Below are 14,924 nucleotides of genomic sequence, written 5' to 3'. Positions count from 1 at the left end.
TTCAAATCACGCGAACATAAGCGTGCGAAAGAAGCCACAGTTATTCTTCAGAAATTGGGACATCCATAAGTGCTGCAACAGTTTCATATGATTGGGGCTGGCGCTGCAGCTGATCGAGAAGCCAGGGTGTTTAGAGATGATATTGTGCACTCATATTGTAGAAACATAAAGCTCTTCGTTCAGATTCAGACGGATGGGACTGTTAGTAGAGCTACTTGAAAGCAAAAGCTGCGAATGACACTAGTATTTGAATGTTTCTGCATACTCTACATGTTTGAACCACCGAGTTAAATTCGGCTTTTTAGGGCGGCTGATTGTCCCATGTCTCAGGGGGCGTGTAATTAGGCATTACCAATATAGGGAAGATAAACGAAGAGAGAACAACAAATAAGCCGCTGCAGTGCAGTTGAGTATTGGGCTGTGTGGTCTCTGCGTAAAAGTAGCTCGTGATCAAGAATTGCTTGGTGAGAGATTCGCTGCAAGGAGTCGCCAGACGTTTGGCGGCTTAGGCGCTATGAAAGAAGCCTTAAGCATCAAATAACCAGTAAAAAAAGCTATAGATGCAAATACTGCGAAATTTATTCTGTTTCAGTAACCAGAGCTGCCTGACACGGCTTGCTAAAGTGTCCACGCTATGTTTCATTCAGCCAGTCATTGCAGCGGCTTCACTCGTGGGCACCCATGATCTTGAGGATCCAGTAGGAGGTCGCTATGCCCATCTCTTTGGTGAGAGGAATGTGGTCCATGATGCAGGTCTGAAGAAAATAACGGAGTAAGTTTAAGCTCCTTACATGTTTTTAGCGCGAAAGCATTTGAGGAAAAATCAGCGAAATCCCTAATTTCTAGCGTAGGCCCAGGGTGACTTAGATCTTTAAGGGAGGGTACTTGAACTTTGAGGCGGAGATCGAAAGGGTTTCAAGGGCCACCCCAAATTCTGGGTTCAATAATGCGATGGGCCCAAACCATCGGGGTGTCCCAGGATAACCTAGTATTTGCGAAAATGGCCCCCAAAGGGGAAGGGTCAGATAGTCTGGGTTACACCAGTTAATGGCATGTTAGGACACCCATTTGTTTCGAGTGAGCCAAGAGGTCCTTTCGAATTTTGCTCCAGTTGCTGATTGATTCGCACGGTGATTACATCACGCCCTGCTTCCCCTAGTAAAAAGGTATCGGTGTCGTTTTTTTTTTTTTTACGTCGTAGACGCCGATGCATTTGGCTTTGCGGTGAGATGTATCGCGCTTTCATATTAGTCGTTTAAATCTGATTTGTAGGAGAAGCTTCTTTGTAGCAAGTCGCACTTTGGGGCCCAGTGCTAGGAGAGACACAACAGAGGAAATGAAACAAGGATGAACTGATGAGAAACTATCGAACTGCATCAACTGAACCACTAATACGCGACTACTCTAATTAAAGTTAGGCTATCAGTTGCGAAGCCCCATTAGCGCGACTATTGCAATACACAGGGGAGGGTGTCACCTGACAGCCGTCTGCAGCTTCCTAAAAGGTTTCCTTCTGGCCTGCATGTCTGTCGTTTTTGGATTACAGGCACGCGCAAAACACAGCTGCTTCGAAAGCCGGGGACCATCGAGGGTTTTATTAACTACATGCTTGTACAGTCGTGAGCAAAAGTGGTATACAACACTTAGCCAGTGACAGAGCTTGGAAAAACAGCGTCGTAATGCCATCTAGCGACAGCGTCAGAGACAACAATAGTGACACATGCATGTGGATAAAATGAGGCACCGCCACTATTGTCTCGATCTTAGATAGCTATTGCTAGAGCCCACTATTGTCTCGATCTTAGATAGCTATTGCTAGATAAAATTGGGATGCAGTTTTCTCGGGCTCCGCCACCGACTGAGTGTTCTATACCACTTTTGCTCGCGACTGTACATCACCTACCACGGCTGCACAGCTATATATTATACGGTGCCATGCCACAACAGTCGGTATGAAAGCGGGGAAAACAGAAATGAATAGAGGAAATAAGGAAGGGAATAATTGAATCATGCAGGGAGCAGAATGATAGACATAATAATAGATGAATGAAGCTAAGGCGTAACGTAGGGAGGAAAAAAAAGACAAAATGTATACGAGCGGGTCTAGTATGCAGGCCAGTAGAGAAAACGAGGTGGACGGCGAGTAGTGAAGAGGCAGACTAAGCAATTATACTGGCTAATAGGAAGAGAAAATACGTGCCCCGATCTCCGTGGAGACGACTTCTGGATCGTGCTTGAACTCAGACTGCTTTTTCTGTAGGAAAGATAAGAAATCAATATGATGTTATCTCGATAACACACTGTCAAGAGAAAATTTTCGTGTGAAGTCACGTAGATAAACGTTTATGTAATTAGCTTACGTAGAAATTCACAAGGTGCGGGTGACCGCATTGGATAAGGAGCTTCCGGTACTCATCCGGCTTCTGCGCAGGACAAAGGGAAACATCGTGAATAAACACAATAAAAGGAACACAGATCCCACACGAAACATTGAGAACCCTAACATAAAATAACCTTTAAGAGGCTTATACTTTAATGCCGAGGAAAAGAGTTTATGCACAATTTAAGAACTTCTGCTTTCTGGCACATCACGTTTTTTTTGAGGGAATTGTGAAAGCTCCAGAGGTGCTGTTATGAAAATACTGATGGCAGTGGCCCATCCTCCTAATGCATAGCAAACATTGCTTTTACTATTTGTCCTGCAATAGAGTGCTATCTACACTGCCACCAAACCAATGGGATGAACTTCGTTGATAGTTGTGAGGATTTGGGATTTTCCAACATACTGTTATAAACATATTGGTGGAAATGGTGTAATCATTCTATGTCTAGCAAAATGTTCGCTTGAAATCTAGCCCTGTGCTCACCCTAAATAGCACATATAAAAAATAAATATGCTTTGCTGCGTGTTGTTAAATAAATGAAAAGATACTAGCGTCCTAAGCGAGAGTACTTAGGCGTTATTGTAGAGTCTTAAAATATTAGAAAATAACTGCGGTGATAAAGTGACATTTATTTTTGAAAAACAAACAAAGACGCCTATATGAAATTTCTGGGCAAGAATTCGTCACACGATAACGAAAAAAACCACCGCAAGGAAAGGGCTGCTACTAATGTGGAATACCTGAGAAAAACATAGTCACACGTGAGAGTTAAACAAAAATAAAGTATTATGGGGTTCAAATAACAGACAGTGACAAGTGTATTAGTACACCGCCGTGATAATACATTTGATTCTCGAAGCTTTAATGCTTGTTCCATCCTGGTCAGATATATGACCGATGGTTCGAAATATGACCGCCGTTTCAAGTCGGAATTTGGCAGAGCTTAAAAAGCATAATAACAAAAGCTCTTTTCGCGCCCTGTTAAGAAAATATTTTCAGAACAGTCTAGAATAAAGGTGCTAATTGTGGGCTAAAGACTTCTAGCAATATTCTTCAACGTGTAATGAAAATAAGAATGCCAGCATTTGGCATATGATTTGAAATACGCACTTTAGCGTCGTATCGCCAAACAAAATAGTTCAGAACTCACGTTCTTAGCAAACATACTGCCTAAAATCCTACGAAGTCGGTGTGGCTGGCTGATTATACATCTAGCGAGCGCGCTTATCAAAGAAAATACTAATAACCAGAGCTTGTGCTATGCCAGTACTTACGCTGGCCATAGATTCATGCTTGTCGTGGCAGGCAGCGTAGTCCACACAGAGCGTCTTCATTGCCTGTATACATGAAAACAAATGTGAAAGTGCGAAACGAACGCCACAGATATCAACAGATTATTTAATAGTGCAAAACTCGGAAATTTCAGAGGTCGGGGGGTGGTTTCTCCTGGCCCTACGGGGCTGGGACTGGTAGGTCACTACATTTGCGGCGGGGGCTACCCTGCCACTATATGTTTTTCTGTTGGAGGCCGTCATTGCACCCGCCACCGTTTCGGTTGTGGACGACGGCTGTTGCGGCGCACGTCTTTCTCCCCATTTTATTTTTTTTTCTTCTCTATTTTCTCTTCAGTCCGCACAAGGCAGCGGAGGTGGCTCAGCTACAGAGTCGTTGTTGTTGTTGTTGTTCTCCTCTAATGTGATGGCAGTCAGTCAGTAGCAAGCCCGTGCATTTACTTTTCCTTCATCCTTCAGTCGCAACAACAACAAAAATCTCGCAAATTTTGAAGCAGGTTAAAACAGAACACGCAGTCTTGTGAAAACGGCACGGGATATCTCTCTCTAAAGGAAGATACATGGCAAGGAACATGTACAAGGAACAAAGATTAGGATTTTGGAAAAGCTGTGGAATGCAGTGAACTTGAACTGACATATTTTTCTTTTCGAATTGAATGTGTTCTTTTATTTGAGAGCTACTTAATAAATTGCATGCAGTGAAATATACTGCAGGTACGCGTGAAGATACATCCAGAGTGTTAGAATGCGTCATGGTGGTGGTAGTTTTAATAATGCTTATTATTTTGATTGCTTATCTATTTTAAATGTAAGCGCCCTAAATCACAAACGATGGTGGCCATTGGGAGAAGCCGTCGCCCGCGCGAAGAACTCTGGTTGAGTGAATATGCGAACGTGCCAACATCCAGCGCATTAGCGCTTCTAGAAATATTCAGTATACGGTTAGATGGCGCTCTCATGTCTTATTTGGTGCGCTTACTCAGAAGGCAAGACCAGTTGTTTATTAAACTACTCTCGCAAAACCTTCATGACTTCTTTTTGATGTAATTCAGCATTCAATAAGAACTTGTCCCATTTCCCGAAGTATTTGATGTAGACACTCATTTGGGCTCCCAATAACAAAACCGGCACGAATAAAGCGCTTCCGCCTTCCTCCCATAATCGCCAGAATGATTGCTCGGATTATGCTTAATTATATGCGACCTCCTCCTCGATAGTATTATCGTTCGAGAGTTTCTCGTCAAATATAGAAGAGCGTGAATATCGCTTCGCACTAGCTCCTCATAGCGGAGGTGTGGAAACCAAAAATCATTGTAGTTGGTTATATTCGCTTTGTTTTAAAAAAGCTGCCCGCTGAATTTCCCCTAACAGTTGCGATTTATTGTGGCTCCGTAGAATTTAGTTTTCAAAAAAAAAAAATCTTATAACTGACACTCAGCGCTCGCAGTGATTTGAAATGTCTTATGCTCTGCGGTCGTATGAGAAACATAATGTATTACTTAGCATTTTACGAATGAAACGTGTTGTATTCTCACATCAGCGATCAAGCTCAAAGGCATGGGATACTTGTCAAGCAGGTGGACGCATTGCTTCATGAGTTCCGCCGCAACCTGGCCCGCCTTCTTCATTGTTTCCTCATCTGAAAATTAGAACAACGTCACGAATGTTTTCAGGCTCGATTCAGCATGTGGAAGAATAAAATAGACACTACCCTTCCAGTATCGTGCAGCAAATGTAGACACCACCGCGTCTCAGCCAGGGCAACGGTTAGCAAGGAAGAAAATTTCGCACTAGCGAAAAGAAAGGGACGTGAAGGACTCAGAAAGGCATTCCAGACTCACCAATTCTACAGCAGAAGCATCTATTTATTTTTCTTTTTTTTAGTAAAAAGCGTCGAAATATTTTGACAATGGGCTTTGTGGTGGTTTATTGAAGAAAAATGTGCTTGCCTGCTCTTCGCTAAATATAGCAGCTTAAGGCTCCTCCTGTATATTACTACATATTGCGGGCTATAATAATATATAGGAGGCTGAAGTACGCGCAGGTGCTAAGAGCGCGTGAACGCTTCTGATATATTAAAGGTTAAATGTTGAATGTTTTTGCAATTTGGCGCTTAGTAGTTGTACGGGCAATGACTGGAGATATGAAGCTTGCCTACACGTATTGCTAAAATGTTGGTCACATACGGAACTGAATGAAATAATTATCGGGCTATCTGGCTATGGCCTGTTTGCTCTACAGGCAATTCCACGTGCATTTTTCGTTTTGCTCAAAGGAAGGCCGTACTAGTCCAGCTGCATTTAGATTCACCGGAGATTGCTCGGGATATCCAGTGGTTTTAGCAGTCCAGAAGTAGAAAGGGATAATAAAAAGAAAGACAAATGCTGCAATGGCAGGCCTGGGAAAGCACTCAAGGTTACCACCAAGGAGGATATATTGTGAGCACTGTGTGGCGCTTCATCTTCCACACGGCTGAACGTGCTGCTTCATCTTCATCCTGCTCTCTCTTGTAGATACCCATCGTCATCGCGGAGTGTGTGTGGCTGCAGTGTGCGACCAAGGCTTCAGGTCTGCAATAAAGCCCGATCCTCCAAGTCTGACCTTCGCGTTACCTTACACGTGGTGGAGGTGCGCCTTGATTTCTCTGCTGCTTCGTCACCTGCATCCACCTGGAGCTTCGTTCTGGCCGCCGTTTGACCCCGACCACCATCGCCATGACTCAAGAGGGCCACTCCGCTACTTCGGCTTCTACCAACTGGACTCCAGCTCCCCTTGCCACTTGGACTGTTAGCAGCCGTCAGCGCGACCCGCAGATGTTCGCCGGTCTCCGCGGCGACGACGCAGATGACTGGCTCGACAGCTACGACTGGGTCAGTGCTTTCAACCGGTGGGACGAGTCTCTTAAACTAATTAATGTGTCCTTTTATTTGACGGATGTGGCCAAAACGTGGTTCCTAAATCATGAATCGACGATTCCGGACTGGGCTACCTTTAAACAAAAGTTACGGCAGATTTTCTGCGCTCCTACTGTTCGCACGGAGTCCTCCAAGAAGAAGCTAGAAGCCCGACTTCAGCGGTCCAATGAGACCTATACCTCTTATATAGAAGATCTACGTGCACTTTGTCGGCGCATAAATGACACCATGCCAGAGGCCGAGCGGGTTCGGCACGTCCTCAAAGGTATTGGGCCACTCGCCTACAACGCCCTGGCCGTGCAGAACCCTACCACAATCGACGCCATCATATCGACTTGCCAACGCCTTGACGAGCTACAGTCAATACGCCTGCAGCCTGATCCGATTTCATTTGGTCGGCCAGGCTGGCCGCTTCAACTGCGCGGGCGAAATAGTGTGAGCACTGTGTGGCGCTTCATCTTCCACATGGCTGAACGTGCTGCTTCATCTTCATCCTGCTCTCTCTTGTAGATACCCATCGTCATCGCGGAATGTGTTTGGCTGCAGTGTGCGACCAAGGCTTCAGGTCTGCAATAAAGCCTGATCCCCCAAGTCCGATGTTCGCGTTACCTTACAATATATATAAAACCTGCGGGAGGGGAAGTACCCTATACCGGCCAATGGGCTGGGGTGAAGCCTGCGGCGGCCATCTTGTGGTGCGCAAGAATTGGCCTGCCAAGCGCTTGGGAGCGCTTTTCGCGGGGCGTTGCCAGTGTGTATCAAGCGCCTAAAGTATTTTTAGGTTCTAATGCAATGTTGTGGACTACCAGCTGAGCAAGTTTAATTAATTTCAAGTCTTAATTAAACACGGTGAATTACTTAACTCGTAATGAACTTTAGATTTTACACATCATCGAGTGATATGTCGTTAGATAGCATATGCCGAGTACAGGTGCACTGGCTTGACTTAATTTCTAAATAATTATGCTCATTAGGTAATTGTCCATAAATGTTAAAATACATGCAGTGGCTACAAGTCATATATCTTTGGACAGCTTATGCCGAGACAAGCGCTCTAGACTAACTGCACATCCTAATTAATTACAGCGAAATTAGTCAATTGTGATTAAACCTGAATTGAATGCTATCCTTTCAAGTCATATATCGTGGTATAACCTATATTGAGTACAGTTGTACTAAACTAATATCATTGCAATTAGCAGTAAATAATTAGCGCTATTAGCGATAAATAAATAAAACGTGCAACTAGTCTAGTGCTTTTGAACTTGGCATACGCTATCCAACGATATACGACTTCTAGCTATATCATGTATTTTAATATTTATTCACAATTATGCAATTAAAAGTAAATAATTAGCGCAATTAGCGGTGAATAATTAAAACTTGCGGCTTGTCTAGTGCTTTTGGACTTGGCATAAGCTATCCAACGATATACGAGTTGTAGCATTAGCATGTATTTTAATATTTTTTCACAATTTTGCAATTAGCTGTAATTAATTAGCACAAAACGCTACTAATATGCCCAGGAACCATTTATGACGTCATACACCAACATTAATCCAAGCGGCATTGCCATGCAGTAAAGAAATATCTTTAAACGGGCCGCGCGCTTGACTGCGGCTGCTGCCGTGAATGTGGCCGCCTGCATGTTTTGCCCCAAGATGGCGGCAAGTTGGCGTCACTTTTTGGAGGTCACCTCCACTCCAGAAGTTTGTGTATATCCTCCTTGGTTGACACTCGCAAAGATTGAGTGTTGCGGTCATACTTCCTTGTATCGGATTAACGTCAAATAGCGATAATATATTGTACAATGGCCAATGGTAATGGAAGCTTCATTCTGTTTCCTGTGAATTTTCTTATTTCACTGACGTGTTGTGGCGAAATCAGTACGGGCGCCATCGTAGAGGAAGCGGACGTTTCCATGGCTGCAAAACAAAGGACGAAGAATTGCACTCTCCTGACAGAGCACGCATGAGTTTAGGCTGAGAAATTAAGACGGCCATTTGCACAAGGCTTTTTTCTGAGTTTCTAACTCTGCTCACAGCAGTGCAAATATAGCCCGGTGGTATACCGTTTTAGTTCAGGTTGGCTGCTAATAATCAATGTAGGTTGATGCGCATGTGAAAAAATGAATAGCACAATGAAAGAGAAAATAAATAACACAGAGGTCTGATGTCATTACCATGTTGAGCAAGTAGCAGTGCATGACGTTTAAAAAAAAAAAAAACAGGCCTTTGAGTTTTCGTGCTCATCTTTTGGCATCCTAAAACAATTAACTGCATTCTTGGGCACTCATAAATCCCTCAAGCATTGTGGAAGTAAGAACAACCTAAACTTTACCGTACTGTCTTCAACTTATGTGAGGTGGCCGAAGTTTTTTGTTGATTGTTCTTGTCCCTTTCAATTGAATCTATTTGTTTTTATATCATTTTTCATAGCGTTCCACAAAGGAAGAAGTGGTTTAAAAGTTTGACGACCTTATTTCGGGCTGTAACTCCAAGGCGGTAAGTTCTCTGAGAATTTGCTTTAAGAGTCTAGGGCATCCTAAAATTTTAAAGCAGCCCAGATGCAATGCAAATGGTGCTTGCCATGTGATATAGGTAGGAAAAGAAATACTTTTATTGCGGACTCATCCTCTGCGTTCACACAGCCGTCTACAAGGTTCCCTTACTGAGTCCGACGTTGTAGAACTTAGTCCCGCCGGAGCAGGCGCGTTGAAATCGAGGTAATGTTAGATTGCCTCGCCCTATGTGCGCGCGCACGCACACACACACACACACACACACACACACACACACACACACACGCACACACACACACACACACACACACACACACACACACACACACACACACACACACACCCACACACACACACACACACACACACACACACACACACACACACACACACACACACACACACACACACACACACACACACACACACACACACACACACACACACACACACACACACACACACACACACACACACACACACACACACACACACACACACACACACACACACACACACACACACACACACACACACACACACACACACACACACACACACACACACATACACACACACACACACACACACACACACACACACACTGGTGGGCGATGTAACGTGGTTGGGGCAAATAGGAATTAGGTTCACTGCCACGTCTTCTTCAACGTCGGTTCGCATAACTCAACCGCATACAATTACAACCTACGACATCATGTGAAGGACAACACGATATGCATACAGCGCCCGCTTTACCCGCGCCATAGAAGCTGTGCTCCTGGTTTAGTAGTGAATTAGCTCATTGTAAAACAAGAGTAGTCTAGTTCTTTCGGCGGGTTATGTTCTCAGATCAAGACTTCTGCCCAAGCTGTTCTGTGACGAAACAGCGTGAAAAAGGACAACGGACGATCACAAAGTAGGACTACGCTCCTATCAGCGTCGTCCTCGGTTGTACTGGCCCGTTGTTCTTTTTCGCGCTGGGTCATGAAAGGGAATGAAAGACCAACTAGTCCAACAGCAAGTGTTGCACAAGTAGGCGGTTCTTGCCGAATTGGCCCTCACATATATGGTCTCATGATGTCACACAAACCTGCCAACTATCACATCCCGAGTGCGATGATGAGGAATACTGTGCGTCACGTTATTATTTAGGGTCTGTACCGGCAAGTTCCACGCTTAGGAGCAGGTGTCTGACTCAATACTCAGCGGTCCCGATGGGTTTGATTCTGAGCTGAGGGGAGCTACTCAAGTAAGCAGCTCCGGTTGAAGGTTTAGATTGGCAGACAGACAGAAAACGTTCAAGTCGCTGAATGGAGGCTGTGTTTTTAGTCCACCAAAACAAGAGCAGCAGAAACCGACTAAAGGCGCACTCAAAGATGGACTGAAATATAGATGGGGGGATAGACGTATGATTGGCTGGGCGGATGCACGAGTGGACAGACCAATGGATGGATGAATGGGAGATGAATAGATGGTTAAGCGGTTGGGCAAATTAATAGGTGGGTGAGTGGGCGAATTGACAGGTGATATGATCAATGGATGCGCGGAAGGACTGAATGATGGCTAGATGGATAGAGTGAAGAATGAATAAGTGGGTTGATTAGTGGGTGGATAGATGGGAATGCGGATGAATGTTCAGAACAGGTAGATGGATGGATTAATGAATGGACAGTAGGACGGATGGATGGACGGATGGATTTATTGACTGATAGATGGATGAATGGGTGGATCCATTAATTAGATGAACGGTTGGGTGGACGAATCTGCAGCGGGGTGGACGCATAATGGTTGGCAGGGTGAATGGTGGATAGAAGGAAGAATATATAGGCATCCCGTTGACTAAATGAAGCATTAATGTGCACCTAGCAGGTTGCCCAGGTTGAGATTTACAAAACTTAGTGACGTAGGTTGACGGTTTCCTTACTATCTCTACTATACTCTCATTCCTCTTCCTTTTTGCTTCTACACATTTATAAGCTTTGGTGTTTTGACACATTTTTTGCGTAAATGTTATATGTATTGATTATGAATACCCATCCGAAGCTATGAGCCCGGGGGAGTAGGTTCTAAGTACACTTGCGCGGTTGACTGGTAAGAACGTGAGGGCAGGGCATTTCGGATAATTGACGCGCCATCTTCGTAGCATGCGACATGATTACCGAAAGTTACGAGGCAGCATTGCTTTCGTGCCACGCTAAGTGAATTAGCTTCCAGCACTGCGGGATGAACGAGGCGGTAAGAATAAAACCAGGCAGCCTAAAACCGACGGTCATCTTCTCTTTCTGCATTAACAGCAAATTAATTTCGATTGAAAGACTGAAAGTATCCGCAAGTGCGTTCAGTAATTGCAGTTCGAATTGGTTTGCTATAAAAGCAGTTGCAAAAAAAGAGCACTGTTACGGGGCTAAGCAGAGGCGGAAAACCTGAAAATAAAACTATTACCTCCGTGAAATGAGATAAATAAAAAAAAGTAGTTGAATATGAAACATGATTATGGAACGGATCTGCATCTATTAAAAAGGGTGGACCATTATAACCTTGTATATTTAAGGCGAACATGCACATAGGGTGAAAAATTGATTGCGGTTCTATTACTAGCAGTATTGAAGATGAGAATCGTTTAGCTGAAATACGTTAGCTTGACCCGTAACTAAGCGTACAGCATGTGGGAGCTTATGGGTCATAACAGCTGAAATTTATGAACGAACGCTGCGCTCATAGATGTGCCCACGACAGAACGCGAGTTGTTTACAGTGCTTGGTATTATACTCGTCTCTCGACTGTAATACGCTCGAAGTATTATCGCCACTCATTTAGGAAAAGTGTTTCTCATAATTATAGGAAGAAGAAAACAGCAAACGAAGACTTTACTTCCTGCTCACACTAGACTGAAGTGCTAACCCTGTTCAATAAACGTTTTTATGGTCATCGCTACTGTCATCATCATTCCGAGTTAATCAGGCTGCTCTGTCCGAGCTTTCTTTTTATTCTTCTTGTAGTTCTGAAAAGCGCAGGTTCCCGAATAGCCATACTCCAACCAGCCCTGGTGCGAACGTTCGTACCTGATTTCAATTCATTTCGCATTGCACGTTTTTTTCATGACAGGGAAGGTAACGACTTTATGGTAAGATGAACGTTCCCCTGTATGCGCCCGAATGTTATGTGCATCTCAGTTGTGAGAGGTTGGACTGCAAACGCCTCTTACGAAAGCGTTGTGATTTGGGCCTGTTGGTATTCGGACATCATGAAGTTGCCCAGAAGTCTGGGTAGCATTAGGGCTGAAGGCGCCTGGTGTCCGTAACGCTTTGTGCAGATGTGGAAATGCCGGCCACCATTTGATGTTATCTACTTTATAAATACTCGTATTATTGCGAAAGCGAGGCAGTGGTTTAGCTCCGGTTAAACTTACCTGAGTTGCGAAAGCAACAGCTGCATGGCTACGCTTAGGATAGCTTACGCTACGCGCTGAGCAGCGACCGGGCTCTCCTTCTCCATAGTCGGTCGATTCTGGCAGTGACGCGTAGCGGATTCCGGCCTCTGCGGCACCGGCGGAGCGCATGGTGAAGCGCGGCCGCGACGGCAGCTCCGATATACCAGCTTCTGCCTCTGACGTCACGCGAATCCTTGCGCATGTGCAGCTCGGCCCACGCTGTGCCATGCGAAAGGGCTCGACGACTGGTGTAGTGTTGCTTTGGCAACAAAAACGTTTGATAGAGTCGCTGACGTTGACGTAGTGAAGCCTCGTTGTCTCCAGCATGCCTCTGGCAGGTCACGTGGCCGGGCACTGATTTGTCTGTGGCGGGTTGCGCGATGTCCCGATAGGAGCGGGCATCGTGCAGCACAAAACTTCGGCCCAATATTGGATTATGTTTGGAATGTGCTTGGCCCTTTGAAAGGCCCCGACATCGCCAATGCCGTTCCAACATTGGTCCCGTCGTTTGAGCTGCCTGGGAACTACGATAGCTCATTTAATATGGAATGATAAGATGGGAATAGAGGGCACCGGTAGCTCAGAAAACTTCTGCTTGAAGACATGCAGCCTTAAAAATTTGTGGGACTGAGCCTGGCAGGTGATGTCTGGGAGAAGACATGGTCGGTGATACGTTGGCGCCCACATGCTCAGTTATCTTTCGCTCATAGAAAAAAAATTGCTGCAGCGTTAATAAATGACTAATAACTGAGCGTTAATGCCGGAAATTATTTACATAGGCAATAACATAATCATGCAGTGTACGGTACAAAAAAAAAAATAACGGCCATGCATACCAGCCGCATGAACCTGAGTATTAGCCTGCAAAAGTTGTTTGGAACATTCTTTTATTCATTTCAGGGGTTCCAATAGGGGACATATCAGTAGGCAAAAGGAAATACCATTACGTCAAGCTGATGACGACTCCCTCTTTCCAAATGATGATTTTGATACGCAGTTTCTCACGTCGAAACAGTGGATGTGAACTGAGGAGAAGTCGATAATGGTTAGCGGTAAATTGATTTCGCCTCTAGGGGGTTCTTCAGAGTATATTTGTGTCGCACAGCACACGGGCTTTATTATGCACTGCTTTCACCCAAGTGTAGATACTACTGCTGGGACACATCCTCGTGTACGTGTTCTACGCAACCGATTGACTCCTCTTCAGTGGGTTACTGCGTGTGGGTGAACTTGTGATTGTGCAACGAAGGCGTCTTCGGAAAGTGCGATGCGGCGGAACGTTATTGGTTGTCAAAGGCGGCTCAACCGCATTTCGTAAATATCAGCGCTGAGCACACGAGTAGACTTGATTGTATATTTCCATAAAATGTTAATTGCAAAAGCGCCTGAAATATTTCCTAATAGAAATCGTTAAAAGCGACAATAATATTCTTAAAAAGGCTTATTCACAGAGGAAGGGAAAACTGTAAGCGCTTACTTGGGGGCTTGAGGCATTGTTCATCAGAAAAGACTCCAACTGCTCCCAGGAGGAGAAGAGTGGCCAGAACCCGCACCGCCGCTGTCATCGTATTTGCTTTGTAGCAACGGATGCCTTAGTCAGGGTCCTGCGAAGTCGAATGCAGAAGAGCACCGCTGCACCTTATATGTGCCCGGCTTCTACGCTGTGGATAAGCGCGATGCTAAAACTACACAAGCATGAGAATTAATTGCTGATCCAGGCGAAGCTGGGAAAAGACTGCTCTCATAGAATCGTTGGAGAAGTTATTGTAGGCCTGAGGAAGCATATAGACATAAAGTGTCCGCACTACAGTCATAAAGAATGTGCTCGCTCGCCAGTTTTCATGGCCGATGTCGGTGCGGATATCTCCAGACAGCTAAGTCAATATGTCCGACGTCGGGCTGCGCGGCGAGTTATCACGAGGAGTCAGGGGCGGTCTCATCATGGTGCACCATCATGGGAGGATAGATGATGATTCGTGTTTTTTTCTAGAGTTTCATTCTTGATTGTCTTTCTAGGACACCGGCAGCCTGGATTTCGAGCTAGCATGCCTTTTTTCATGGCAGATGCAAGCTAATACGAATGAGCGGAAAATTTTTGCGTTAGTTAGATCCAAAAGGAGGCGATACAATCGTACGACGTGACCTGCTTAATAAATTTGTTTAAGTTCTCTTTTTATTCGGCTTGAATATATCTTTTTGTATGCAATATGGCCGCACTGCTGCTTGAAAAATTGCTTTTCCCCAAAAGCTAGTAAAACGTTGCTGGTGGTTTAGGTATATGGTAAAATCTAGAGATTACGCGATAGCTTCATCTACATGTTTATAAGTGGTAAAACGCTTTATTGTGGCGCTTCTCCGGTTTTCGGCGTTCTTGGCAGCGAG

General features: G+C 44.7%; 1 protein-coding gene across 1 annotated transcript; it reads right to left on the bottom strand.

The window, feature by feature from the left end:
• Positions 1-618: 618 nt before the first annotated feature.
• On the bottom strand, positions 619-14,128 carry LOC146194993 (uncharacterized). The gene is made up of 6 exons (XM_084596172.1): positions 14,020-14,128; positions 5,212-5,315; positions 3,659-3,721; positions 2,361-2,423; positions 2,201-2,254; positions 619-755 (listed from the first exon to the last, which is right to left on the bottom strand). The coding sequence occupies exons 1-6, from the start codon at positions 14,105-14,107 to the stop codon at positions 666-668; spliced, it is 462 nt and encodes a 153-aa protein (XP_084452298.1). The 5' UTR covers positions 14,108-14,128; the 3' UTR covers positions 619-665.
• Between the last annotated feature and the right edge of the window lie 796 nt (positions 14,129-14,924).

This window comes from Amblyomma maculatum, chromosome 3, assembly GCF_055883805.1.
Source record: "Amblyomma maculatum isolate TAMU_Amacu chromosome 3, ASM5588380v1, whole genome shotgun sequence".
NCBI lineage: Eukaryota > Metazoa > Arthropoda > Arachnida > Ixodida > Ixodidae > Amblyomma > Amblyomma maculatum.
Note: the sequence above shows the minus strand (reverse complement) of the source record. Positions and strands in the feature narration are given on the sequence as shown.

Coding starts and splice junctions, on each gene's coding strand:
- LOC146194993 (XM_084596172.1), bottom strand. CDS start 14,107: ATGACAGCGGCGGTGCGGGTTCTGGCCACTCTTCTCCTCCTGGGAGCA. Junction 2,424..3,658: donor AGCATGAATCTATGGCCAGC/GTAAGTACTGGC, acceptor TGTCCTGCGCAG/AAGCCGGATGAGTACCGGAA. Junction 756..2,200: donor TCGTCTCCACGGAGATCGGG/GCACGTATTTTC, acceptor TATTTTCTTCAG/ACCTGCATCATGGACCACAT.